The sequence below is a fragment of the Malaclemys terrapin genome, chromosome 1 (genome assembly GCF_027887155.1).
Source record: "Malaclemys terrapin pileata isolate rMalTer1 chromosome 1, rMalTer1.hap1, whole genome shotgun sequence".
In the NCBI taxonomy this organism is placed as follows: Eukaryota; Metazoa; Chordata; order Testudines; family Emydidae; genus Malaclemys; species Malaclemys terrapin.
This window is the reverse complement of record NC_071505.1, coordinates 145,114,045-145,140,459: the sequence shown is the minus strand read 5'-3', so window position 1 is coordinate 145,140,459 and position 26,415 is coordinate 145,114,045. Positions and strand designations below refer to the sequence as shown.

Sequence of the window (26,415 nt, the reverse complement as noted above, 5' to 3'; positions counted from 1 at the left end):
ACCCACATTCAGGTTTTTCAGATGCCCAAGCCCATCTTCCAGCCAAACACAAAACTCCACAGGGACAGGTTCAAGACACCAGATTAAGAGGTTCCCCCAAACCACTCCACTTTTGTCTTGACTAGGCCCTCCTTTTCCTACAGCTATTCTCCCCCCACTCTTCATGGGCCTTTTCCATGCCTTCCTCCTCAAGGGCCCTTTGGCCTGGACTACAAATTTGGGCAACTGAGACCTCATGATTTCAGGGAGATGACAGATACCCTGGCCCAGACAGCAGGAAGTTCTATCTCCACCAGGCATTCCGTGAGTGTCCGTGAGACTACAGACCATATTAAACCTTTGTGAGACTGGGATGGGTTTTTTTCCTTCATATTTCTCAAAGGAACTTGCATTTATTTGGAACTCAAAGTTGGTGTTTTGTTTAGGTTTTTCCAATGTGGTTGAGCTGTAGGGGCTATTCTAGTCTCGTCTAGTCTACCTAGGTTATTATACAACCTTCATCACTGTAGTATCTGAGCACCTTACAGTAGTACATGAAGTGACATGACTAGCATCTGTCACATGTAGTTCATTTTCTCATCCACTCCCATGGGGAGAATTGTGTATGCAGTGGAGTGACTTGATCTGGTAGGGGTATGTTTTCGAGGTTTTTTTAAATGTATACACTGCTCTGTGGTATGTGTGTTTGAGAAGGCACAGTTGAAGAAGTGCACCTTGCACTTGGAGCGGAAGGTGGTGGGGTTTGGGATGGCCCTTAGTTCCTGGGGAACTTCATTCCACAATCTTGGACTAGCTCCCAAGAAAGCTCTGTCTACCACACAGATAAGCTTTACGCTGATGTTAGACAGTTCCATTATGCTAGAGGAGCAAAGTTATTGACCATGTCTCCATCGTGGAGTTTTAGGCAATCTTTTAGATATGCAGGGCCAACTCCATTGAGTACATTGATGATAAGGACTGAGACTTGGAACTTGATTCAACATTCTATGGGAAGCCATTGTAGGGATCAGTGGGCAGGTCTGATGTGCTCAGAGTATCCTATGTCGCTGTGCTGAGCAGACACGCTGCACTATTCTGTACTAATTGGAACTTTCTAAGGGCTGAGGACTTCATACCCAGGTATATCACATTGCAGTATGCCAGATAGGAGCTAAGTCATCATCTGCCATGATCAGATGTTTTGTCCTAGCTAATAAGAGATAGAAAGCCTCACTTGTGGATGGTGCTATGCCTCATAGAGGAATCCAGGAGCATTCCTAAACTATGGACTGAACTGACCAGATGAAGGTGGATACCTTCAACTATAAAAGACTACACTATGATTGCAAAATCTTCACAATGCTTTCCTCTGCCCACCAGCATGACTCCCATCTTGGCTGAGTTCAGCTTCAACCAGGGGTTCTTTATTCATGAGCTGAGCTCATCCAAACCCAAGGCCATTTTAGTGTAGTGGTATAGTTGTATGTGGTGAAGTTTAAACAGATCTGTGTGTCATCTGATCTGCTGTAGTTCAAACAGGAGTTAACTCAGGAAAGTCCTATGGCCTGTGTTATACAGGGGGTCATAGAACTAAAGTTTAAGGCCAGAAGGGACCTCCAGATCATCTATTGCAACTTGTATATCACAGGCCACCAACACCACTCAGCCACCCACACACTAAACCCAACAACCGGAATTAGACCAAAGTATTACAGTTCCCAGGAGACTAAACTATTGTGGGCCACAGGCAAAGAACAGAAGGTCAGATGAGAGTTGACAATGGTCCCTTCTGGCCTTATAACCTGTGAATTTGTGTATTGCTAGGACTTGTGTCCATGTCATCTGACCAGTTCACCTAGTGGCTGTGTCTAAATGTTGAATAAGACCTTAGAAAGACTTGATCCTCAAGGGACTTCGGTTGTCGGGGCTATTCAGGAGGACTGGTTGACACAGAGTCAGACTCTGCAGAGGAAACTGGGCCTTCCCCAGATCCAAGAAACGGTAAGCCTTAGAGGCAGGCATGTGTGTAGACTATTTTATTAAGGTCTGTTTCCTGTATCATGCTTTGGTTTGCTTTAGGAAGACTCTTTGCTCACTGTATTAACTACTGGTCTCTTACTCCTGTTGGGGACAGAACTGCAGGAACTGAAGATAAGTCTGGTCTGTTGAGGTAACCATGGTTAGCACCTGGGGACTGCAGCCCAAGGCCTGGTCTGAGAATTAGAAAATCACTGGGTTCCTTCACTCCTGACAAAGGTTGAGACTTGAAACCTAACAGGAGCGCACTCAAAAAGATCAGTAGTGGTCAGAGGTGCAGTGAGCCCAGTAAGCATGACAGAGCTAACAAGACACACCGACTGTCATGCATCAACAGAAATAACAGCATCTTTATACAGGTTTCTAACAACTGACTGTGGTAAATAAGGAGAAGATATCTGCATTACTATGCAAAGTCCTAAGAAACAGCCTTCCTGTTACAAACTGGGGAAACTGTATCTATTTTTACATAGATTGAAGAAACTATAAAATAATTCCTATGGCTATAACTAGGGCTGTCAAGCGACTAAAAAAATTTAATTGCGATTAAAAACATTAATTGCATGATTAATCGCACTGTTAAAGAATAATAGAATTCCATTTATTTAAATATTTTTGGATGTTTTCTACATTTTCAAATATATTGATTTCAATTACCACACAGAATACAAAGTGTAAAGTGCTCACTTTATATTATTATTTTTATTACAAATATTTTCACAGTAAAAAACAAAAGAAATAGTTTTTCAATTCACCTAATACAAATACTGTAGTGCAATCTTTATCATGAAAGTTGAACTTACAAATGTAGAATTATGTTAAAAAAATAACTGCACTCAGAAATAAAACAATATAAAATTTTAGAGCCTGCATGTCCACTCTGTCCTACTTCTTGTTCAACCAATCGCTCAGACAAACAAGTTTGTTTACATTGGCAGGAGATAATGCTGCCCGCTTCTTGTTTACAATGTCACCTGAAAGTGACAACAGGTGTTTGCATGGCACAGTTGTAGCTGGCATTGCAAGATATTTACGTGCCAGATGCTCTAAAGATTTATATGTCCCTTCATGCTTCAACCACCATTCCAGAGGACATGTGTCCATGCTAATGGTGGGTTCTGCTCGATAACAATCCAAAGCAGTGCGGTGCAATGCATATTCATTTTCATCATCTGAGTCAGATGCCATCAGCAGAAGGTTGATTTTCTTTTTTGGTGGTTCGGGTTCTGTAGTTTCCGCAATGGAATGTTGCTCTTTTAAGACTTCTGAAAGCATGCTCCACACCTCGTCCCTCTCAGATTTTGGAAGGCACTTCAGATTCTTAAACCTTGGGTCGAGTGCTGTAGTTGTCTTTAGAAATCTCACATTGGTACCTTCTTTGCGTTTTTTCAAATCTGAAGTGAAAGTGTTCTTAAATGAACAACATGTGCTGGGTCATCATTCAAGACTCCTATAACATGAAATATATGGCAGAATGTGAGTAAAACAGAGCAGGAGACATACAATTCTCCCCCAAGGAGTGCAGTCACAAATGTAATTAACACATTTTTTAAATGAGCGTCATCAGCATGGAAGCATGTCCTCTGGAATGGTGGCCAAAGCATGAAGGGGCATACAAATGTTTAGCTTATCTGGCACATAAATTTCTTGCAATGCTGGCTACAAAATTCCATGTAAATGCTGTTCTCAGGTGACATTGTAAATACGAATTAGGCAGCATTATCTCCTGTAAATGTAAACAAATGTGTTTGTCTTAGCGATTGGCTGAACAATAAGTAGGACTTAGTGGACTTGTAGGCCCTAAAGCAGTGGTTCTCAAACTTTTTTACTGGTGACCCCTTTCACATAGCAAACCTCTGAGTGCAACCCCCCTAATAAATTAAAAACACTTTTTAATATATTTAACACCATTATAAATGCTGGAGGCAAAGCGGGGTCTGGGGTGGAGGTTGACAGCTGGCGACCCCCCCATGTAATAACCTCACGACCCCCTGAGGGGTCCTGACCCCCAGTTTGAGAACTCCTGTTCTAAAGTTTTACACTGTTTTGTTTTTTTGAGTGCCGTAATGTAACAAAAAAAAATCTACATTTGTAAGTTGCACTTTCATGATAAAGATATTGCATTATGGTACTTGTATGAGGTGAATTGAAAAACACTATTTCTTTATCATTTTTATAGTGCAAATATTTATAATAAAAATAATAATATAAAGTGAGCATTGTACACTTTGTATTCTGTGTTGTAATTGAAATCAATATATTTGAAAATGTAGAAAAGCATCCAAAATATTTAATAAATTTCAATTGGTATTCTATTGTTTAACAGTGCAATTAAAAGTACGATTTATCTCGGTTAATTTTTTTGTGTTAACTGTGATTAATTGACAGCCCTAGCAATAACACTATGTGGTTCCCATATGTACCTATCTTTGCCTGCAAGATAAATATGAAGTTTGAAAAATAAGCAGTAAGAATAGAAGTGCCTTTTCCCTCCCTGACACCTCAACTACTGTGACACTGCAGTACTAGGATGCTGTAATAAAAGAAAAGTTATGAGGAACAGCTGAACAGCTGACATAACCTAGAGATTTAATTCAGTGATGAATTAATTGCACCATATTTAATATTCCCAATATGAAATTGCAGAGAAATTGGTTCTGTTCCTGCTCTCTGGGAATCCACCAGAGGGAACTGTATCCCCTAATTAAGGAAGACTGATTTGATTTTTCAAGCCTTCTTTTGCCCCAACACAAAATGATGAGAAATAAATGGTGTGCAGGGTAAATTGAAACCACATTTGAAATGCAAACAGGATTCAAACTTTGACTGCACTGGATGCTAACAGCTAAAGTTCTTTAATCATTTAAATGAAGAGTCAGCCAAGTGGAGAGTCAGCCAGAGAGTCAAGTTAAAATAAGAAAGAATTTCCTTCTATTCTTTCAGTGTGGACAAATCAGTGTGCTGGGACAATGTGTGCTGAAACTGTACACATTTTCCACCTATTTTATAGGATTGATTTTGGATTTCGGGATGATTAGTTTATCATTGTATTTCTTAGAACTGTAGGGGAAGTGAGGAGGACTAGGGGGGTCAAGATGAAGAGGTGATGATAGAGCCTCATGAGAGCCCAGGATTGGAACTGCAGAGGGGATAACTTGGAATAATGATTTTAAACTGAACAAAAGAAAATGTAGGCTGAATAGCAATAAAATGGTCAGATCTATTAGAATGCAGACTGGACTTCAAAAATGAAGTTATGGAGTCATTTAAAAGTAGGCTGAAAAGTCCTACAGAATAAGTCGTTGGAAATAGTCTTTCATTGGTACACAGGAGAACCAGATGTGAGCTAATACTTCTTCTGCAACTCTGTTTTATGAGACTATATTTTTCCTGATATCTAAAGTTGATGAACGAAAGAAGAGAGAACTGCAAAGTTTATTCAGCGAAAGGAAAGTTCAGTTCTGCACCTTCTAAAATATGCTATGGCTAGTTGATTGGAGGTATACTGCTGTGGTCAGGGTTTTGTGAGTTTCTTCCATTGCCGAAATGCCATGGTGAAAAACAGAACAAGTAGGGCTTTTTTTTGCTAGAGAGAGGCTGAAGATGGACACCTTTGATGGTCCACAGATGAGTTGCATGATGATCCTTCTACTATCTACTGCTAGTGGCTTAAAAATAGTTAATGCTCTTAGTCCAAACCAGTCTCACAGAATTTACCATAAGAAAGAGACGTTTTCCTGTAGTAATTAATATCTGTGTTTCAGAAATTACTCTCTGTGATCCCTGATTTTGCCGGTACAGCCTGGGAACTTTCTTAGTTTGTCAGAAGAAAAGGTAGAATCAAATTAAGGGTATGTCTACACTACGGGATTAATCCGAATTTATATAATTCGGATTTGAAAAACAGGTTGTATAAAGTCGAAATGGATGCGGCCACACTAAGCACATTAATTTGGTGGTGTGCGTCCAAGTACCGGGGCTAGCGTCGATTTCTGCACCGTTGCACTGTGGGTAGCTATCCCATAGCTATCCCATAGTTCCCGCAGTCTCCCGCGCCCATTGGGATTGTGGGTTAAGATCCCAGTGCCTGATGGGACAAAGAACATCGTCGCAGGTGGTTCTGGGTACAGCCTCACCTCCTCCCTCCCTCCTCCCTCCCTGCATGAAAGCAACGGACGGCAGACAACCATTTTCGCGCCTTTTTTCCTGGGTGGGTGAACACTGCAGACTCCATACCACGGCAAGCATGGAGCCCGCTGAGCTCAAGACAGCAGTCATGAACATTGTAAACACCTTGCGCGTTCTCGTGGAGTTTATGCTCAGCCAGGACCAGAAAAACGAGGCGAGGAGGCAGCGGCGGCGGCAGCGCAGCGACAAGCATGATGAGGACATTGACATGGACATGGACACGGACACGGATACAGAATTCTGTGAAACCACGGGCCCCGGTGCTTTGGAGATCATGTTGTTAATGGGGCAGATTCTATCCATGGAACGCCGATTCTGGGCAAGGGAAACAAGCACAGACTGGTGGGACCGCATAGTGTTGCAGGTGTGGGACGATTCCCAGTGGCTGCGGAACTTTCGCATGCGTAAGGGCACTTTCATGGAACTTTGTGACTTGCTGTCCCCTGCCCTGAAACGCCAGAATACCAAGATGAGAGCAGCCCTCACAGTTGAGAAGCGCGTGGTGATAGCCCTGTGGAAGCTTGCAACACCAGACAGCTACCGGTCAGTCGGGAATCAATTTGGAGTGGGCAAATCTACTGTGGGGGCTGCTGTGATGCAAGTAGCCAAAGCAATCACTCAGGTGCTGCTACGAAAGTTAGTGACTCTGGGAAATGTGCAGGCTATAGTGGATGGTTTTGCTGCAATGGGATTCCCTAACTGTGGTGGGGCGATAGACAGAACCCATATCCCTATCTTGGCACCGGAGCACCAAGCCACCGAGTACATAAACCACAAGGGGTACTTTTCAATGGTGCTGCAAGCACTTGTGGATCACAAGGGACGTTTCACCAACATCAACGCGGGCTGGGCGGGAAGGGTTCATGACGCTCGCGTCTTCAGGAACACTACTCTGTTTAAAGGGCTGCAGCAAGGGACTTACTTTCCGGACCAGAAAATAACCGTTGGGGATGTTGAAATGCCAATAGTTATTCTTGGGGACCCAGCCTACCCCTTAATGCCATGGCTCATGAAGCCGTACACAGGCAGCCTGGACAGGAGTCAGGAGCTGTTTAACTACAGGCTAAGCAAGTGCAGAATGGTGGTAGAATGTGCATTTGGCCGTTTAAAAGGTCGCTGGCGATCATTATTGACTCGCTCTGACCTCAGCCAAAGAAATCTCCCCATTGTTATTTCTGCTTGCTGTGTGCTCCACAGTCTCTGTGAAAGTAAGGGGGGAGACCTTTATGGCGGGGTGGGAGGCTGAGGCAAATCGCCTGGCTGCTGATTACGCGCAGCCAGACACCAGGGCGATTAGAAGAGCACACCAGGAAGCGCTGTGCATCAGAGAAGCTTTAAAAACCAGTTTCATGACTGGCCAGGCTACAGTGTGAAATATCTGTTTGTTTCTCCTTCATGAAAACCCGCCCCCTTTATTGACTGATTTTCTGTAAGGAACCCACCCTCCCCCTTCCCCCAGCTTTCTTTCAAACCAAATAAAGTCACTATCATTTAAAAATCATTTATTCTTTATTAATAGATTAGAAAAAGAGGGAGGGAACCCGGGTGGTATTTGGGAGGAGGATTGCTGGGAAGGAAAAAGCCACAAAGAAAAGGTTAAAAAAATGACAGCCTTTTGCTTGGGCTGTCTACTGGGGTGGAATGGGAAGGTGTACGGAGCCTCCCCCCCCCCGCGTTCTTACACGTCTGGGTGAGGAGGATACGGAACATGGGGAGGGGGGAGGGTGGAACAGGGGCTGAAGCGGCAGTCTGTTTTCCAGCAGCCGTTCCTGAAGCTCCACCAGACGCCGGAGCATGTCTGTTTGCTCACGCAGCAGCCCCAGCGTTGCATCCTGCCTCCTCTGGTCTTCCTGCCACCACCTCTCATCTCGAGCGTCTCTCCTCTCCTCACGTTGGTCCCTCCTCTCCTCACGTTGGTCCCTCCTGTCCTCACGTTGGTCCCTCCTGTCCTCACGTTCACTGGCTTCTTTCCTATACTTTGAAACTGTTTCCTTCCACTCATTCAGATGAGCTCTGTCACTGCGGCTGGATTCCATAATTTCAGAAAACATCTCGTCTCGCGTTCTCTTCTTACGACGCCTTATCTGTGATAACCTTCGGGATGGAGGAGGGAGGCTTGAGGAATTTGCAGCTGCTGTAAGGAGGGGAAAAAAGAGAGAATTGTTTAAAAAGCTACATTTTGCAGAACAATGCTTATACTCTTTCACGGTGACCAACACTATTCACATTACATAGCACATGTGATTTCTGTGCAAGGTTGCATTTTGCCTCTTAATGCTGAGTGCCTGTGGCTTTGCTGCTAGAGATCACAGGTCTGGGCAACAGAATTCGGCTTGCATGCGGCCATGGTAAGCCATTGTCTTACAGCTTCTGCGCCCTCCTTTCCCACATACCAAGCATAGCCTGTAGAGTGCTGCGGTTTTTCTGTTAACATTCAGCAGCAGCAGAAAACAAACTAACCACCCCCCCCCTCGCCATGAATTCTCTGGGATGATCGCTGTACCCCTCCCCCCCACCGCGTGGCTGGTATCAGGGAAGATCCCTGCAGGCACCAAACTAACCACCACCCCCCGCCGCCGCCCCCCTCCCGCCATGAATTCTCTGGGATGATCACGGTACCCCTCCCCCCACCGCGTGGCTGGTAACAGGGAAGATCCCTGCTAGCCAAACACGAAAAACTCAGGGCCAATTTCCCATCTGCGCTTGGCTAACTGCAGGGAAGGATTTATTTTCCGCCACAGGCAAACAGCCCAGTAGGAACGGCCACCTCTGTCCCCTTAATTAAGTTCCCGTATTTCAACCAGGTTACCAGGAGTGATATCACTCTCCTGAGGATTACACAACAAGATAAAGAACGGATGTTGCTTGAATGCCAGCAAGCACCGGGACCATACGCTGCCAGGCTTTGTCAGGCAATAATACCAGATTACTTGCTGCAAGCATGGCGTGGTCAAGTGTCCTACCATGGAGGAGGGAATAAGGATGCACTGCCCAGAAACCTTGTGGCAAGGCTTTCGGAGTACCTCCAGGAGAGCTTCATGGAGATGTCCCTGGAGGATTTCCGCTCCATCCCCAGACACGTTAACAGACTTTTCCAGTAGCTGAACTGACCGCGAATGCATCCCAAGTCCTCAGGGCAAAGTAATCATTAAAAACCGTTTGCTTTTAAAACAAGTTTTATATTTTAAAAGGTAAACTCACCTGAGGTCCCTTCCATGGGGTCAGAGACTTGGGTACTGGCTTGGGAGGCTTGGGAGGGTACCTCAGTCAGGGTGAGAAAAAGATCCTGGCTGTTGGGGAGAACGGAGTGCTGTGTGCTCTCTGCAAGCTCATCCTCATCCTCCTCCTCCTCCTCTCCCCCATCGGCAGAATCCTCAGGTGTCGCTGATGAGACTATCCCCGACCCAGAATCCACGATCACAGGTGGGGTAGTGGTGGCAGCCCCCCCTAGAATTGCATGCAGCTCGGCGTAGAAGCGGCATGTCCGCGGCTCTGACCCAGAGCGACCGTTTGCCTCCTTTGTTTTTTGATAGGCTTGTCTGAGCTCCTTGACTTTCACGCGGCACTGCTCAGAGTCCCTATTGTGGCCTCTCTCCATCATGCCCTTGGAGATTTTTTCAAAAGTTTTTGCATTTCGTCTTTTAGAACGAAGTTCTGCAAGCACTGAATCCTCTCCCCTACAGCGATCAGATCCAGTACCTCCCTCACAGTCCATGCTGGTGCTCTTTTTCGATTATCAGCCTGCATGGTTACCTGTGCTGATGAGCTATCTGTGGTCACCTGTGCTCTCCACGCTGGGCAAACAGGAAATGAAATTCAAATGTTCGCGGGGCTTTTCCTGTCTACCTGGCCAGTGCATCCGAGTTTAGATTGCTGTCCAGAGCGGTCACAATGATGCACTGTGGGATAGCTCCCGGAGGCCAATACCATCGAATTGCGGCCACACTATCCCTAATTCGAAATGTTAAAATCGATTTTGGCGCTACTCCGCTCGTCGGGGTGGAGTACAGAAATCGATTTAAAGGGCCCTTTACATCGAAATAAATAGCGTCGTTGTGTGGACGGTTGCAGGGTAAATTCGAATTAAAGCTGATAAATCCGAATTAAAGTCGTAGTGTAGACCAGGCCTAAGATGTGAAAAACTGCTGCCAACCATTTCCACTTGCTGATGACACTGTAATAACTCTGTGCTTGGACATGGAGTGTCAGAGCTCTGCCCAAATGAAGGCCACATTGGCAGCTTACCAGGAGTCTGCGAGGCAAGCCAGACAATCTGTGTATCTGTTCATGGAATCGTTTTTAATGTGGTGGTGCAGCTCATGGGCACCACTTGTTATAACTTTCACTGTGCTATGCAGGTCAGAGTGGCTTTCTCCATTCATTATGCCGTGTATGATCTCAGCATACTCAGATGCTATGCTGGCAACAGTAAATGAGGGAGATGGCTCTGATCTACATAGAGCAGTGTATACAGGAACATGTAGATTCCATAGGCTTCACTTGTCTAACATAGATGAGGTGGCTGCCCTCTGAGCATCCCTCCTCTGTCTCACATCCCCAAAATACCATCATGCATGTACACCCTCCCTCTCACCCAGTGCAAGACATTGTATTTTACTAGTCTGGCTTTTACTTTCACAGTTATTAGGCTAACTGTCGGTTTAGATGAGCAATGCTGCATCTATCCATGGAGAGAAGGATAATCTCTGTCCTCTCTAGTTCAGTGGTTCCCAATGTGCAGTTAAATCATTGTGCTTCCTCCTCCTCTGTACTGCCTGAGCATCTTTTGTGAGGCATTGAGAGCACAGAAGAGACAGAGAGTCCTGTGGCACCTTTAAGACTAACAGATGTATTGGAGCATGAGCTTTCGTGGGTGAATACCCACTTCGTCAGACGCATGTAATGGAAATTTCCAGAGGCAGGTATAAATATGCAGACAAGAATCAGTCTGGAGATAACGAGGTTAGTTCAATCAGGGAGGGTGAGGTCCTCTGCTAGCAGTTGAGGTGTGAACACCAAGGGAGGAGAAACTGCTTTTGTAGTTGGCTAGCCATTCAGTCTTTGTTTAATCCTGATCTGATGGTGTCAAATTTGCAAATGAACTGAAGCTCAGTTTCTCTTTGGAGTCTGGTCATGAATTTTTTTTGCTTACGCTCCAATACATCTGTTAGTCTTAAAGGTGCCACAGGACTCTCTGTTGCTTTTTACAGATCCAGACTAACATGGCTACCCCTCTGACAGAAGAGACAGTATCCCTGCACCACAATGACCCCTGGCTGCATGGAGCAGCAACTGCAGGGAAAGTTCTGTTCAGTTCCTGCAGCCCTAGGGTGGATCATACTCAGTGCAGGCAGAATCTTCAGAGAAATTATCTGCCAGACCGATAACAAGGTCTGCTGAGCATATGCAAACAGGGATTTTCAGGGGCTTATGACTTGGTCAAATCTGGGTGGATTTTCACAAAGACAGCAAAAGGAACCTCCGTGATCCCAGGAATTATCCCCTTCTTCAAGCATAGAGCTGCATGAGCTTATCAATGGAACAGTTGTAAGAATTTAGCATGAGGAGCTTCATTCCTGGAAACTGCTTAACCACTTTTGCTGCAACTTTCCAAAATATTCAGCTCAACACAGAGAGCGAGCATAGAAAAACTCATCCTGAATAATTAAAATCTGACAAAGTGATAGTCAATTGAAATGGAACCTTATAATCGGAAGTGTTAAGCAGCATCAAGTTTAAGACTTGCTTCCATCTGAACCTATAATAAAAGGGTAGAAATTTGAGAGGACTTTCCCCCATGAACAACATATAAGGGGAAAGTGTTTTTCTGCAAAACCTGGAGCATATGCCCAAGAAACAAATCTGATAAGAAGAATCACTGCTGACTTAATAGTTTTGCCATCTGGTTTACATCACTTAGAATTATGTCAAGCCAGGCTCCCCACCAAATTCTTCCAAAGTCCCAATCCCAACCTGCCACTACTGGATGCTAGAGTGAGATGACAGCATGAGACATAGTTATTTGCTCGCTATAAAATCAAACAGAATAACCAACCTGGGCTAATAAACATTGTGATTGCTGTAGAAACTTGCACATGTTTACACAGGAAGTTTTTGCTTGGACTCACAAAATTATATGCTTCTCTCACCAACAGAAGCTGGTCCAATATTACCTCACCTGCCTTGTCTCTCTAAACTTCAGACTGTGCACTCGCATAAAAATAATCAACTGCAAATAACCAGCTGGCAAAAATCATATAAAAAGGCAGACTTGAACGTCAACAGTGTTTTGGCCTGAATGCTGAATTGTAGGAGTACATGTTTCTTATTTTATTTTCCTCACTATCCTAGAAACAGGGCAAACACTACTTAAAAGAGAGAGAGCCATTTTTATTTTATCTTGAGTCAGTCACAAGTGAGCAGGACAATGTTGGGAAGCAAGTGTTAAATACTCAATCTCCTATAGGCCAGAATCTAAAACCAAGGGTGTCTTTATTTTCTGTTTGAGAAACCCAAATATAGTGGCATTGGCCCTTTTTAATCTGTATGTAATGGTGATGGCTGAACACTTGAAAACCCTTAAGTTTGGTGAGTTTGCTAGACAATGTACATCCTAAAGGTAGGGTGTTCACTGAGCATGTGCAACTTGAGAACAATGGCAAAGGACCCTGATGATGATTTCAGCTGAAATTTATATTGGTCCAGTCTGGATTTATCACAGCGTCACACTGTGTACTAATGACTGTTGAGGATAAAAAGCATGGAATTAAGATTTCTAAGCATATTAGCAGACACCGGTAAAGGCACCAGGCTGTTTTATGCCCTTTGTGTCTGGCAGAACCCTAAGCAAAGGCTTTTTTTATGCCAGCATTAATTTTGATATTTGTAAAGCAAAGCTGACATCTAGTGGGGAGAAAACAAACACAGGAGCTTCCCTACCTCTACCATGGATGCCCAAGTGCATGACAGGAGATAGTGTTTTTCCTCTTATAAAATGATATGTAACCAATAGGCCACTTTACGCCAATACCATCTAACTGGAAAAGAAAGACAACTAAAGAGCACAGAAGTGACCATTACTGAAGTGTGCTTTTTTTGGGCCCCTGCAAATGTAGTGATGAGTGAACGCCAGTGGGTACATTGCAGCATTCTCAGTGTATCACAGGCTTGAAAGTGCTTCATAAGCTAATCTTAAAGTCTCCGGTACCTAGTAGAGCGTTGGCCAATACTCAGACATGGATAGAATAAAAATGAAAATCTTTACTAGGCCTGGCAGAAAGAAAATGGTGCAAATGTCCCAGGCTTGCAATACTGCAGTTAGGACCACAGAACCTGCCAGATTGGATCAGAGCAGTGCCTCAGTTATTGGGTGCCCAATTTGAGACACCTCAGGACTCATTTTCAGAAAATGCTGAGCATCAAAAACTCCAATGGAAGTCAATAGCAACTGAAAATTAGGCCCAAGATGTCTCAAGCTGGCATATTTGTCAACATCTTCAGGCAGAATAATAGTAGATTTTTAATTTGCAAATTGAATTAGGCCTTATGTAGACTGGAACTTTGCACTGATTACTGCTATCAGTGTAGTTGTACCAAGTCAACCTTTGTATCAATTTAGATGGAATATACAAGCCAAAGATGTTAACATAACCCAGTCACAGTCCAACAGTATACAGTTTTTAACAAGGTTCGGGGTTTGGTATACAGAGACCTCATTCTGCTTAGTACTGTGGGAAACACACCATGAAACATCCTTTTAACCTTTTGTTAAAGATAATGAGGGAAAAAACTGGTTAAAAATTTGAAATGTAAAGTATTAAGCCAGGTCCTCATTTTAATAGTGTTTCTTGTTCTTTTTCACATTAGCTGGAGAGAGTTTTTAAAGGACAAACCCCCTTGTTTGACAGTCTGTTAGATGGCATTTAACTTGGTAATACTTTCCTTAGGGTTACCATACGTCCGTTTTTTCCCGGACATGTCCGGCTTTCCGGCACTCAAACCCCCGTCCGGGGGGAATTGCCAAAAAGCCGAATATGTCCGGGAAAGTGCCGGCCAGGCACTTCCCCTCCCGCGGCGGCTCTGCTCCTCCCCTGACTCTTCGGCTCTGTTTAAGAGCCGAACTGCCCGAGCGCTATGGGCCTCAGGCATCCCCCTTGCCTCCGGACCCCAGCCGCCAGCCGGGCACTTCCCCTCCCACAGGGTCCGGAGGCATGGGGGCTGCCCGAAGCCGGTAGCGCTCGGACAGCTCGGCTCTTAAACAGAGCTGAAGAGTCAGGGGAGGAGCAGAGCCTTCGGCCGCGGCGGCTCTGCTCCTCCCCGACTCTTCGGCTCTGTTTAAGAGCCGAGCACTACGGGCTTTGGGCAGCCCCATACCTCCGGATCCTGCGTCGCCGGAGCCCGGGAGGGGAAGTGCCCGGCTGGGGGCGCAGGGTCCGGAGGCATGGGGGCTGCCCAAAGCCCGTAGCGCTCGGGCAGCCCGGCTCTTAAACAGAGCCGAAGAGTCAGGGGACGAGCAGAGCCTCCGGCCGCGGCGGCTCTGCTCCTCCCCTGACTCTTCGGCTCTGTTTAAGAGCCGGGCTGCCCGAGCGCTACCGGCTTCGGGCAGCCCCCATGCCTCCGGACCCTGCACCGCCGGAGCCCGGGAGGGGAAGTGCCCGGCTGGGGGCGCAGGGTCTGGAGGCAAGGGGGCTGCCCGAAGCCCAAGCGCTACCGGCTTCACGGTTTGCCGGGCAGCCTCCAGACCCTGCGCCCCCAGCTGGGCGCTTCCCCTCCCGAGCTCCAGCTGCGCTGGGGAAGCCGGCCGGGGGCGCAGGGTCTGGGGGCTGCCCGGCAAACCGTGAAGCTGGTAGCGCTCGGGCAGCCCTTTCCGTGGGGCTGGGAGTGGGAGGGAGGAGGGGGCGGAGTTAGGGCGGGGTTGGGGCGGGGAAGGGGCGGCGTTGGGGCTAGTGGGAAATGGGCGGGGCCAGGACCCCATGGAGGGTCCTCTTTTTTTATTTGTTAAGTATGGTAACCCTACTTTCCTTTTGGGGAAGATAGAAGAAATTAGATGGGTTGGGATGGAGCTGTTTCATCCCAGCTGGAGCCGGTAGAGGTGGCGATGTCACCTGGATCCATCTCTCTGGCTCAATGTGGTCAGGACATCTCTCAGGATCAATATGAAGGCCTGGATCCTAGAAAATGCGGGGAGGGGAGCCATCATGGTGAAACTCACTCCAGTAGCCAATTTTTGTGCCCAAAGTCTCTTTGTTTAAGGACCCACAAAGGAAGTAGTGGGCAGAATAGTTCTTACACTCATTATTTTATCCACCAATTAGGCCTAATTTTTGACACACCAATTTTGGTTCATTGATTTTTTCAGTCTGGCACTTTTCTTGTTTACCAAGCATGATCTCAGCATAGCCCATGAGTTATATCAGTAAGCCTTTTTTTGTTTGCACTAATTCAGTCTTTCTGTCTCCCTTTCATACCATTTCCCATCAACATTTGATATTATAGATCATTGTGACATCCTAAAAAATTGCACTTACTTTTTTACAGTTGAACTCACAATTAAGGTAAATTTGTAGGCCCAATTATCACAACAGACCTTACTGTAGACAGGCACCAGTAGAGTTTACGGTAGGGTTTCAAGCAAGGGTAAACGCCACCGGAGCAAAGCGTGGTTATCTTATCTACGCTAAGGGGTTCACTGGTACCTAGAGCAGCAATTGGCCACCAATGACTGTAATCAGCACAAAATCAACAGCTGAGACGTGGCTGCTGATAGTGTAGTTCCTCAGCTCTGCTTTTTGGCTGACAAAGCTGATGCATTGTCCCACACTGATGTGTCAGTAGAAGATGTTTTAGAACAAATTGACAAATTAACCAGTAATCGGTGACCAGACCTAGCTGGTATTCACTCAAGAGTCCTGAAGGAACTCAAATATGAAGCTGAAGAACTTCTAACTGTGGTATGTAACCTATACTGAAACTTAGTATGTCCCAGATGACTGGAAGTTACCTAGTGTAACACCAATTTTCAGAAGGGCTCCTGAGTTAATCCTGGAAATTACAGGCTGGTAAACCTAATTTGAGTACCAGACAAATTGATAGAAACTATCATAAAGAACACAGCTATCAAACACATACATAAACATGATTTGTTGGGGAAGGACCAACATGGCTTTTGTAAAGGTAAATCATGCCTTACCAATCTATTAGAATTCTTCAAGAGTGTCAACAGGCACATTGATAAGGATGATCCAGTCAATATAGTGTACAATACTTGGATTTTAGAAAGCTTTTAACAGGGTTCCTCACCAAAAGCTATTAAGGAAATTAAGCAGTCCTGGGCTAAGAGGGAAGGTCCTCTCATGGTTCAGTAACTGGTTAAAAGATAGAAAACAAAAGCTAGTAATAAACTGTCAGTTTTCACAGTGGAGAGAGGTAAACAGCGGTATCCCCAAGGATCTGTACTGAGACCTATGCTGTTCAACATAGATTCATAGATTCATAGATTCTAGGACTGGAAGGGACCTCGAGAGGTCATCGAGTCCAGTCCCCTGCCCGCATGGCAGGACCAAATACTGCCTAGACCATCCCTAGTAGACATTTATCTAACCTACCCTTAAATATCTCCAGAGACGGAGATTCCACAACCTCCCTAGGCAATTTGTTCCAGTGTTTAACCACCCTGACAGTTAGGAACTTTTTCCTAATGTCCAATCTAGACCTCCCTTGCTGCAGTTTAAACCCATTGTTTCTGGTTCTATCCTTAGAGGCTAAGGTGAACAAGTTCTCTCCCTCCTCCTTATGACACCCTTTTATATACCTGAAAACTGCTATCATGTCCCCTCTCAGTCTTCTCTTTTCCAAACTAAACAAACCCAATTCTTTCAGCCTTCCTTCATAGGTCATGTTCTCAAGACCTTTAATCATTCTTGTTGCTCTTCTTTGGACCCTTTCCAGTTTCTCCACATCTTTTTTAAAATGCGGCGCCCAGAACTGGACACAATACTCCAGCTGAGGCCTAACCAGAGCAGAGTAGAGCGGAAGAATGACTTCTCGTGTCTTGCTCACAACACACCTGTTAATGCATCCCAGAATCATGTTTGCTTTTTTTGCAACAGCATCACACTGTTGACTCATATTTAGCTTGTGGTCCACTATAACCCCTAGATCCCTTTCTGCCGTACTCCTTCCTAGACAGTCTTTTCCCATTCTGTATGTGTGAAATTGATTTTTCCTTCCTAAGTGGAGCACTTTGCATTTGTCTTTGTTAAACTTCATCCTGTTTAACTCAGACCATTTCTCCAATTTGTCCAGATCATTTTGAATTATGACCCTGTCCTCCAAAGTAGTTGCAATCCCTCCCAGTTTGGTATCATCCGCAAACTTAATAAGCGTACTTTCTATGCCAATATCTAAGTCGTTGATGAAGATATTGAACAGAGCCGGTCCCAAAACAGACCCCTGCGGTACCCCACTCGTTACTCCTTTCCAGCAGGATTGGGAACCATTAATAACAACTCTCTGAGTACGATTATCCAGCCAGTTATGCACCCACCTTATAGTAGCCCCATCTAATTTGTATTTGCCTAGTTTATCGATAAGAATATCATGCGAGACCGTATCAAATGCCTTACTAAAGTCTAGGTATACCACATCCACCGCTTCACCCTTATCCACAAGGCTCGTTATCCTATCAAAGAAAGCTATCAGATTGGTTTGACATGATTTGTTCTTCACAAATCCATGCTGGCTATTCCCTATCACCTTACCACCTTCCAAGTGTTGGCAGATGATTTCCTTAATTACTTGCTCCATTATCTTCCCTGGCACAGAAGTTAAACTAACTGGTCTGTAGTTACCTGGGTTGTTTTTAGTTCCCTTTTTATAGATGGGCACTATATTTGCCCTTTTCCAGTCTTCTGGAATCTCTCCCGTCTCCCATGACTTTCCAAAGATAATAGCTAGAGGCTCAGATACCTCCTCTATTAGCTCCTTGAGTATTCTAGGATGCATTTCATCAGGCCCGGGTGACTTGCAGGCATCTAACTTTTCTAAGTGATTTTTAACTTGTTCTTTTTTTATTTTATCCGCTAAACCTACCCCCTTCCCATTAGCATTCACTATGTTAGGCATTCCTTCAGACTTCTCGGTGAAGACCGAAACAAAGAAGTCATTAAGCATCTCTGCCATTTCCAAGTTTCCTGTTACTGTTTCTCCCTCTTCACTAAGCAGTGGGCCTACCCTGTCTTTGGTCTTCCTCTTGCTTCTAATGTATTGATAAAAAGTCTTCTTGTTTCCTTTTATTCCCGTAGCTAGTTTGAGCTCATTTTGTGCCTTTGCCTTTCTAATCTTGCCCCTGCATTCCTGTGTTGTTTGCCTATATTCATCCTTTGTAATCTGTCCTAGTTTCCATTTTTTATATGACTCCTTTTTATTTTTTAGATCGTGCAAGATCTCGTGGTTAAGCCAAGGTGGTCTTTTGCCACATTTTCTATCTTTCCTAACCAGCGGAATAGCTTGCTTTTGGGCCCTTAATAGTGTCCCTTTGAAAAACTGCCAACTCTCCTCAGTTGTTTTTCCCCTCAGTCTTGATTCCCATGGGACCTTACCTATCAGCTCTCTGAGCTTCCCAAAATCTGCCTTCCTGAAATCCATTGTCTCTATTTTGCTGTTCTCCCTTCTACCCTTCCTTAGAATTGCAAAGTCTATGATTTCATGATCACTTTCACCCAGGCTGCCTTCTACTTTCACATTCTCAACGAGTTCCTCCCTATTTGTTAAAATCAAGTCTAGAACAGCTTCCCCCCTAGTAGCTTTTTCAACCTTCTGAAATAAAAAGTTGTCTCCAATGCAGTCCAAGAATTTGTTGGATAGTCTGTTCCCCGCTGTGTTATTTTCCCAACATATATCCGGATAGTTGAAGTCCCCCATCACCACCAAGTCTTGGGCTTTGGATGATTTTGTTAGTTGCTTGAAAAAAGCCTCATCCACCTCTTCCACCTGGTTAGGTCATTAATGATCTGGAAAAGGGAGTGAACACTGACGTGGCAAAGTTTGCAGATGATACATAAGTGTTCAAGACAGTTAAGTTCAAAGCTGATTGCAAAGAGGTACAGGGGATCTCATAAAACTGAATGACTGGGCAACAAAATAGCAGATGAAATTCAACTTTGTTAAATGCAAAATAATGCACATTGGAAAAAATAATCCCAACTATACATATAAAATGATGGGATCTAAATTAGCTGTTACCACTTGTAGCGAGGTGGTGGGATACCCCACAGCCCCGCTGAGGGCTGAACTTCCCCTAACACCAACGTGGGCGGAGCCACCGGGTCCGGCGCCCGCCCCCCAGAGGACACGGCGCCGACCCGGAAGTATAAAAGCCCACCTGCAGAGCTCAGTGGAGAACAAGCCGGCGGAGAGAGCAGATGGCTGTGGCCGAGCTCCCGCTTGGGAGACAGTAGCAGGCCGCGACCGGCCTGCTGAGTCACCAGGCCAGCCGAGCCTACCCCTCGCCCGGTACCCTGAGGAGGACTGTCCAAGCCTGCCCCGTTCCAGCTATCCCGAGGAGGAGCCGAGCCTGCCCCGTGCCAGCTACCCTGAGGAGGAGCCGAGCCTGCCCCTTTCCTGCTATCCCGAGGAGGAGCCGAGCGTACCCTTCGCTACCTACCCGGAGGAACCGATGCTGGTGGAGAGCACCGAGGATACTAGTACGGCCCAGGTACCGTACGAGGGGGAGTGTGGAAGTAGCCCGGGGGCAGCCGACCCCAGTCTGGCTGCAGCCCTGCCAAAGCCAATGTCAGTGTGTTGCGTCCAGGATCCCCACTGACAGCAGCGAGTTTCTGCAGCTGCTAGGGCCCCAGGCTGGGATGCAGTGGAGTGGGAGGGCCTGCCTCCCCTCTGCCAGACTCCCCCTTTCCCTGGCCTGGAGAGGCTGGGACCTCTTGCTCATTGACTCAGCCCCTGCTTAAGGGTCTGGGTTTCTGACTGACTGTTTGATTGCTGCCCCGCCCTGACCTAGGGCCTGGGCTACTACAAATATTGACTCAGCACCTGCTTAAGGGCCTGGGTTCCTGACTGAGTATTGAATTGCTGCCCTGCCCTGACCTAGGTCCTGGGCTGCTACAAACATTGACTCAGCACCTGCTTAAGGGCCTGGGCTGCAATCAAACAGTGAGTCAGAAACCCAGGCCCTTAAGCAGGGGCTGAGTCAATGAGCAAGAGGTCCCAGCCTCTCTAGGCCAGGAGGAAGGGGGAGTCTGCCAGCCAAGGAGCGGGTGGCAGGGGGGACGCAGGCCCTCCCACTCCACTGCGTCCCAGCCTGGGGTCCTAGCAGCGGTGGAAACTCGCTGCTGTCAATGGGGATCCTGGCCGCAACACAGTGACATCGGCTCTGGCAGTGCTGCAGCCAGACTGGGGTCGGCTGCCCCCGGGCTACTTCCACACTCCCCCTCGGAGGGTACCTGGGCCGTCCTAGTATCCTCAGTGCTCTCCACCAGCATCGGTTCCTCCGGGTAGGTAGCGAAGGGTACGCTCAGCTCCTCCTCGGGATAGCTGGAACGGGGCAGGCTTGGCCAGTCCTCCTCAGGGTACCGGGTGAGAGGTAGGCTCGATAGGCCTGGTAAGTCAGCAGGCCGGTCGCGGCCTGCGGCTGTCTCCCAAGCGGGAGCTCGGCCACAGCCGTCTGCTCTCTCCGCCGGCTTGTTCTCCACTGAGCTCTGCAGGCGGGCTTTTATACTTCCGGGTCGGCGCCGTGACCTCTGAGGGGCGGGCGCCGGACCCAGTGGCTCTGCCCATGTTGGTGTTAGGGGAGGTTCGGCCCTCAGCGGGGCTGTGGGGTATCCCACCGCCTCGCTACACCACTCAAGAAAGAGATCTTGGAGACACCATGGATAGATCTTTGAAAACTTCAACTCAGTGCTCAGCAGTGGTCAAAAAGGCTAACAGAATGTTAGGAACTATTAGGAAAGGGATAGAAAATATCATAATGCCACTATATAAAGGCATGGTGCACCAACATTTTAGTCCAGTTCTGGTTGTCGCATCTCAAAAAGCATAGTGGAACCGGAAAAGGTTCAGAGAAGGGTAATAAAGATGATCAAGGCTATGGAATGGTTTTCATATAAGAAGAGATTAAAAAGATGAGGGCTGTTCAGTTTAGAAAAGAGATGATTAAGGGTGGATATGATAGAGGTTTATAAAATCATGAATGGTGTAGAGAAAGTGAATAGAGAAGTATTATTTCCCTTTCCCACAATACAAAAACCAAGGGTCACCAAATGAAATTAATAGGTATCAAGTTTAATAAAAAACAAGAAGTACTTTTCCATACAACACACAATTAATCTGTGGAACTCATTGCCAGGGGCTATTGTAAAGACCAAAACTGGGTTCAAAAAAGAACTAGATACGTTCATGGAGGACAGGTCCATCAATGGCTATTAGCCACAATGATCAGGGATGCAACCCCATGCTCCAGGCATCCCTGAGCCTCTGATTGCCAGAAGCCAGGAGGGGAACACAAGGTAGATCACACCAACTGCACTGTTCTGTACATTCCTCCTGTAGCCCTAGTAGTGGCCACTGTCAGAGACAAGATACTGAACTAAACGGACCACTGGTCTGACCCAGTAGGGCCATTCTTATGAGAATCTCACCTTTCATTTAAAAAAATAAGTCTCCAGCTCTTACACTTGCAGAGAAAAGCTTGAAAATGTGAACCCAAAAGGCTCCCGAACTAGAAGACAGATACAAATAATCCAACATTTGTTATTTTTTAAAATCTCATCATTTTAAAGCCAAAATCATGAATTTTCAGAGCCTGATTCACGCTTTTTGAACTCCTGGGCTTGGCAGTACTAGAGCGTGCAGGATTCTCTCACCTCTCCCTAGGCATGAGGGGTGGGGTAGGGCTGGGGAGGGGGCAGCACTAGCAGCCAGAGAGACAAAGCTGCAAAGCCAGCTGGGACGCAGGAGGGCCGAGAGCTTGGGGAGCACTCTTGACCCCTTAGACAAGTGAGGGGGTAGAAGGGACCTCTGCTTGCTCCATGTGCTGAGGGTAGACGAAGAAGCTCTGCAGCACGTGGAGCAGCATTTTCCCAGGAGGCAATGGGGAAGGACAGCCTATCAGAGGGGTTTTTCCCCACAGACCTGAGTATGAGGGCCTGAAAAGCTGCAGGTTACAGGGAAAGCGGGTAGAGCTGGCAGCCCTTTGATGGAATCCTTAAAAACCAACACACCCAAAAGCAGTAGCCGCTTTTGAAATTTGGGGGCTAAGTGCCTATCTGTGAGCCCCTGGTCCTTATCCACTGTTGGAACGTGGGGGCATGGCCAGTCAAGTTCATTGATAAATCGTTCTGTCTGTTCAAAGAAAACTTGGCATGTATGTTCTTATTGAGGTACAGAGGGTCTATATTTAACACTTACATTATATTTATTTAAACAAGTGGTTCTCAAATTTTTGTACTGCTGACCCCTTTCAAATAACAAGCCTCTGAGTGCGACCCCCCTTCTAAATTAAAAACACTTTTTTATATATTTAACACCATTATATATGCTGGATATAAAGCGGGGTTTGGGGTGGAGGCTGACAGCTCGTGACTCCTCATGTAATAACCTCGTGACCCCCTGAGGGGTCCCCACCCCGAGTTTGAGAACCTCTGATTTAAACACTACATAACTCTGACACAACAGCAGACTGTTGTTTCTGGTAGCCCACAGCCCGCACCTTACCCAATGGAGGAGACAGGGGAGTGGTACTAGGGAGAGAAAAACTAAGGTCTTCTCCCCGCCCCATTCATGGTGTCCTGTACTTGCATTCACTGTGGGGTTTCTTTTTCGTGCCATTTGAGGAAAGGAGGGGAAAAGTGGTATCAGCAGGAACTGGTGATGTTCAAAGGTATTTGCACCAAAGATGTTTCAAAGTGTCCATCTCTTTTCCTCCCATCTCTGGGATAGGATCTGAAATATGGTTGTGTTCAGAGCAAATAACTAGGGTTGGTCTTAGACAAATGCTACCAGGGAAGGGCTCCCAGAATGTGAATCCTTGAAGCCCCAAAGCATGGTGCCCTGGGAGGCCATACACCCCATACAGGCCTTGGACCTGCTCTGCACATGCTTCAGTGTTATTTACTCTGCATTACCTTCTGGGATGCTGCAGTCCAGTAGTCTTTGCACTGCAATATCCAGTCCCAAGTATGCTGCATTCTGCTGCAGTGGCTCTGTACCTTCCATTGATGACTGCACTGCCTTCAGTCACTGTCACCCAGCAGTTCCCAGGGATGTTTGCCAAGCAATCAGTTTGTAATAAATATGATCTGTGTCTTTGGCAGGAACTTTCTTTCAGAACAAATTTAGACAAACACAAAAGTACAAAGTTTGCTGGTAGGTTAAGCTTTAATCTCTCGTAGTTGTTTATTCACTCCAGAAAATAGTGGCCATTTTGTAGGTCTGTAATTCACTTTGAAGCCTGGAGTCTCACCTGGTTCTGCTTGCTTTTAAAGCGCAAAGTAAGTTGATTTTTTCAAATGATTGAGAGATGAATAAGGGCTGTGTCTGGGTGACTATGGTTCCTGCTTTTCCTGCTGTGAAATAATTTGATTTCATATTTGTCCTTGGTGACTTTTGCTTTCTTTGCACTAGGAAACTTAAGTCCTATAACTCTCCTCTGGTGTGGTTCCCCTTTTGTCTGCTATCATGCAGATGTGTACCTCATGCACATGTCACTGTGTCACCTTCTCAGAGAAGATGACACAGTGACAAAAACACCCAAGTCCTGTCTACGCTACTGCCTCCGATATTGCAACTATTACTGGAGTTGCTCTAGTGGAGAATTACAGGTCCCTATCTTTTAGTGGAGAGTTAAACATGTCTGTCAGTGAGACAGGCCATATCTACTCTTGGAAGTTTGGTTGAGTGATTTTGTCTACATAGCCAATGTGTTTAGACTCATAGACTCATAGACATTAAGGTCAGAAGGGACCATTATGATCATCTGGTCTGACCCCCTGCATGCTGCAGGCCGCAAGATCCTTCCCTGGACTCTACCGTTGAAGTCCCCAATCCTGTGTTTTAGTGACTTCAATCGGCTGAGACCCTCCTGCTAGTGATCCCTGCCCCATGCTGCGGAGGAAGGCGAAAAACCTCCAGAGGCTCAGCCAATCTACCCTGGAGGAAAATTCCTTCCCGACCCCAAATATGGCGATCAGTAATACCCCGAGCATATAGGCAAGAGTCTCTAGCCTGACCCTTGTTGGCCATTATGCTGTTCATGTACCATTGCTTGGTTTTCCTTGGCTACTATGTTTTATCATTAAACCATTCCCTCCATAAACTTATCCAACTTAATCTTAAAACCAGACAGGTCCATTGCCCCCACCGTTTCCCTCGGAAGGCCGTTCCAATATTTCACCCCTCTGATGGTCAGAAACCTTCGTCTAATTTCAAGCCTAAACTTCCCCCCGGCCAGTTTGTATCCATTCGTTCTCGTGTCCACATTAGTACTAAACTGGAATAATTCCTCTCCCTCCCTTGTATTAACCCCTCTGATATATTTAAAGATAGCAATCATATCCCCCCTCAGCCTTCGCTTTGTCAGACTAAACAACCCAAGCTCCTCTAATCTCTTTTCATACGACAGGTTTTCCATTCCTCTGATCATCTTAGTCGCCCTTCTCTGCACCCGTTCCAGTTTGAGTTAATCTTTTTTAAACATTGGAGACCAGAACTGCACACAGTACTCCAAATGAGGTCTCACCAGCGCCTTATACAACGGAAGCAGGACCTCCCTATCTCTACTACATATACCTCGCCTAATACATCCCAAGACCGCATTGGTTTTTTTCACCGCCACGTCACATTGCCGACTCATAGTCATCCTGCGGTCCACAAGGACCCCTAGGTCCTTCTCCTCTTCCGTTACTTCTAACCAATGCGTCCCCATCTTGTAACTAAAATTGTTATTATTCGTCCCCAAGTGCATCACCTTACACTTTTTACTATTAAATTTCATCCTATTTCTGATACTCCAATTCACAAGCTCATTCAAGTCTCCCTGCAGAGTATCCCTATCCTCCTCCGAGTTTGCAACTCCTCCCACCTTCGTATCATCCGCAAACTTTATCAGCCCTCTCTTGCAATCGGTCCCGAGGTCAGTTATAAATAGATTAAATAAGATGGGTCCCAAAACCGAACCTTGAGGCACTCCACTAGTAACCTCCCTCCAACCCGACAATTCACCCTTTAATACGACCCGCTGCATTCTCCCCATTAACCAATTCCCTATCCACCTCTGGATTTTCATATCGATCCCCATGTTTTTCATTTTAACCAATAGTTCCTCATGGGGTACTGTATCAAACGCTTTACTGAAATCCAGGTATATTAGGTCCACCGCATTTCCCTTATCTAATAAGTCCGTTACTTTCTCAAAGAAGGAGATCAGATTCGTTTGGCACGATCTGCCCTTCGTAAAACCATGCTGTAATTTATCGCATTTGCCATTAACTTCAAGGTCCTCAACTAGTTTCTCTTTCAGAATCTTCTCCAGCACCTTGCACACTACTGATGTTAAACTAACAGGCCTATAGTTACCCGGGTCACTTTTTTTCCCTTTCTTGAAAATAGGAACCACATTGGCTATTCTCCAGGCTAACGGGACTACCCCCGAGTTTACAGATTCATTAAATATAGTCGCTAATGGGCCTGCTATTTCCCGCGCCAATTCCTTCAATATTCTCGGATGAAGATCGTCCGGTCCACCCGACTTAGTCCCATTAAGGCGTTCTAGTTTTGTTTCTACCTCGGATGCGGTAATCCCCCATCCCGTATGCCCCTCTGTAACGGTGCTAGTATCCCTAATACCTTCATTGGCCTCATTAAACACCGATGCAAAATATTCATTGAGATATTGCGCCATGCCTAGATTATCTTTAATCTCCTCTCCGGCTATAGTCTTCAGCGGTCCCACTTCTTCTTTCTTTGCTTTCTTCCTATTTATATGGCTGTAAAACCTCTTACTATTACTTTTAATTCCCCTCGCTAAGTCTAACTCTTCCCGGCCTTTGGCCTTTCTCACTCTATCTCTACATTCTCTGACTTCACTAAGGTAAGTTTCCTTACTGATCCCTCCCCTCTTCCACTCTTTGTACGCTTTCTGTTTTTTCCTAATCGCCCCTTTCAGCCGGTCGCTCATCCAGCTCGGTCTAAGTCTCTTGCTTA

General features: G+C 46.0%; 2 protein-coding genes across 3 annotated transcripts in view; one reads left to right on the top strand and one right to left on the bottom strand.

Annotated features, from left to right (window-relative positions):
* Positions 1-7,751: 7,751 nt before the first annotated feature.
* Positions 7,752-9,481, bottom strand: LOC128830540 (uncharacterized). The gene is made up of 2 exons (XM_054016389.1): positions 9,406-9,481; positions 7,752-8,338 (listed from the first exon to the last, which is right to left on the bottom strand). The coding sequence occupies exons 1-2, from the start codon at positions 9,419-9,421 to the stop codon at positions 7,833-7,835; spliced, it is 522 nt and encodes a 173-aa protein (XP_053872364.1). The 5' UTR covers positions 9,422-9,481; the 3' UTR covers positions 7,752-7,832.
* A 14,152-nt stretch (positions 9,482-23,633) lies between these two features.
* HAO2 (hydroxyacid oxidase 2) overlaps positions 23,634-26,415 on the top strand; it is a 29,740-nt gene continuing 26,958 nt past the window's right edge. Inside the window, exon 1 of one of the 2 annotated variants that reach the window (XM_054016387.1) lies at positions 23,634-23,705. The gene's annotated coding sequence lies outside the window, so the exon portion shown is untranslated. The remainder of the gene's footprint in view (positions 23,706-26,415) is intronic. The other variant, XM_054016388.1, reaches the window with a different exon arrangement.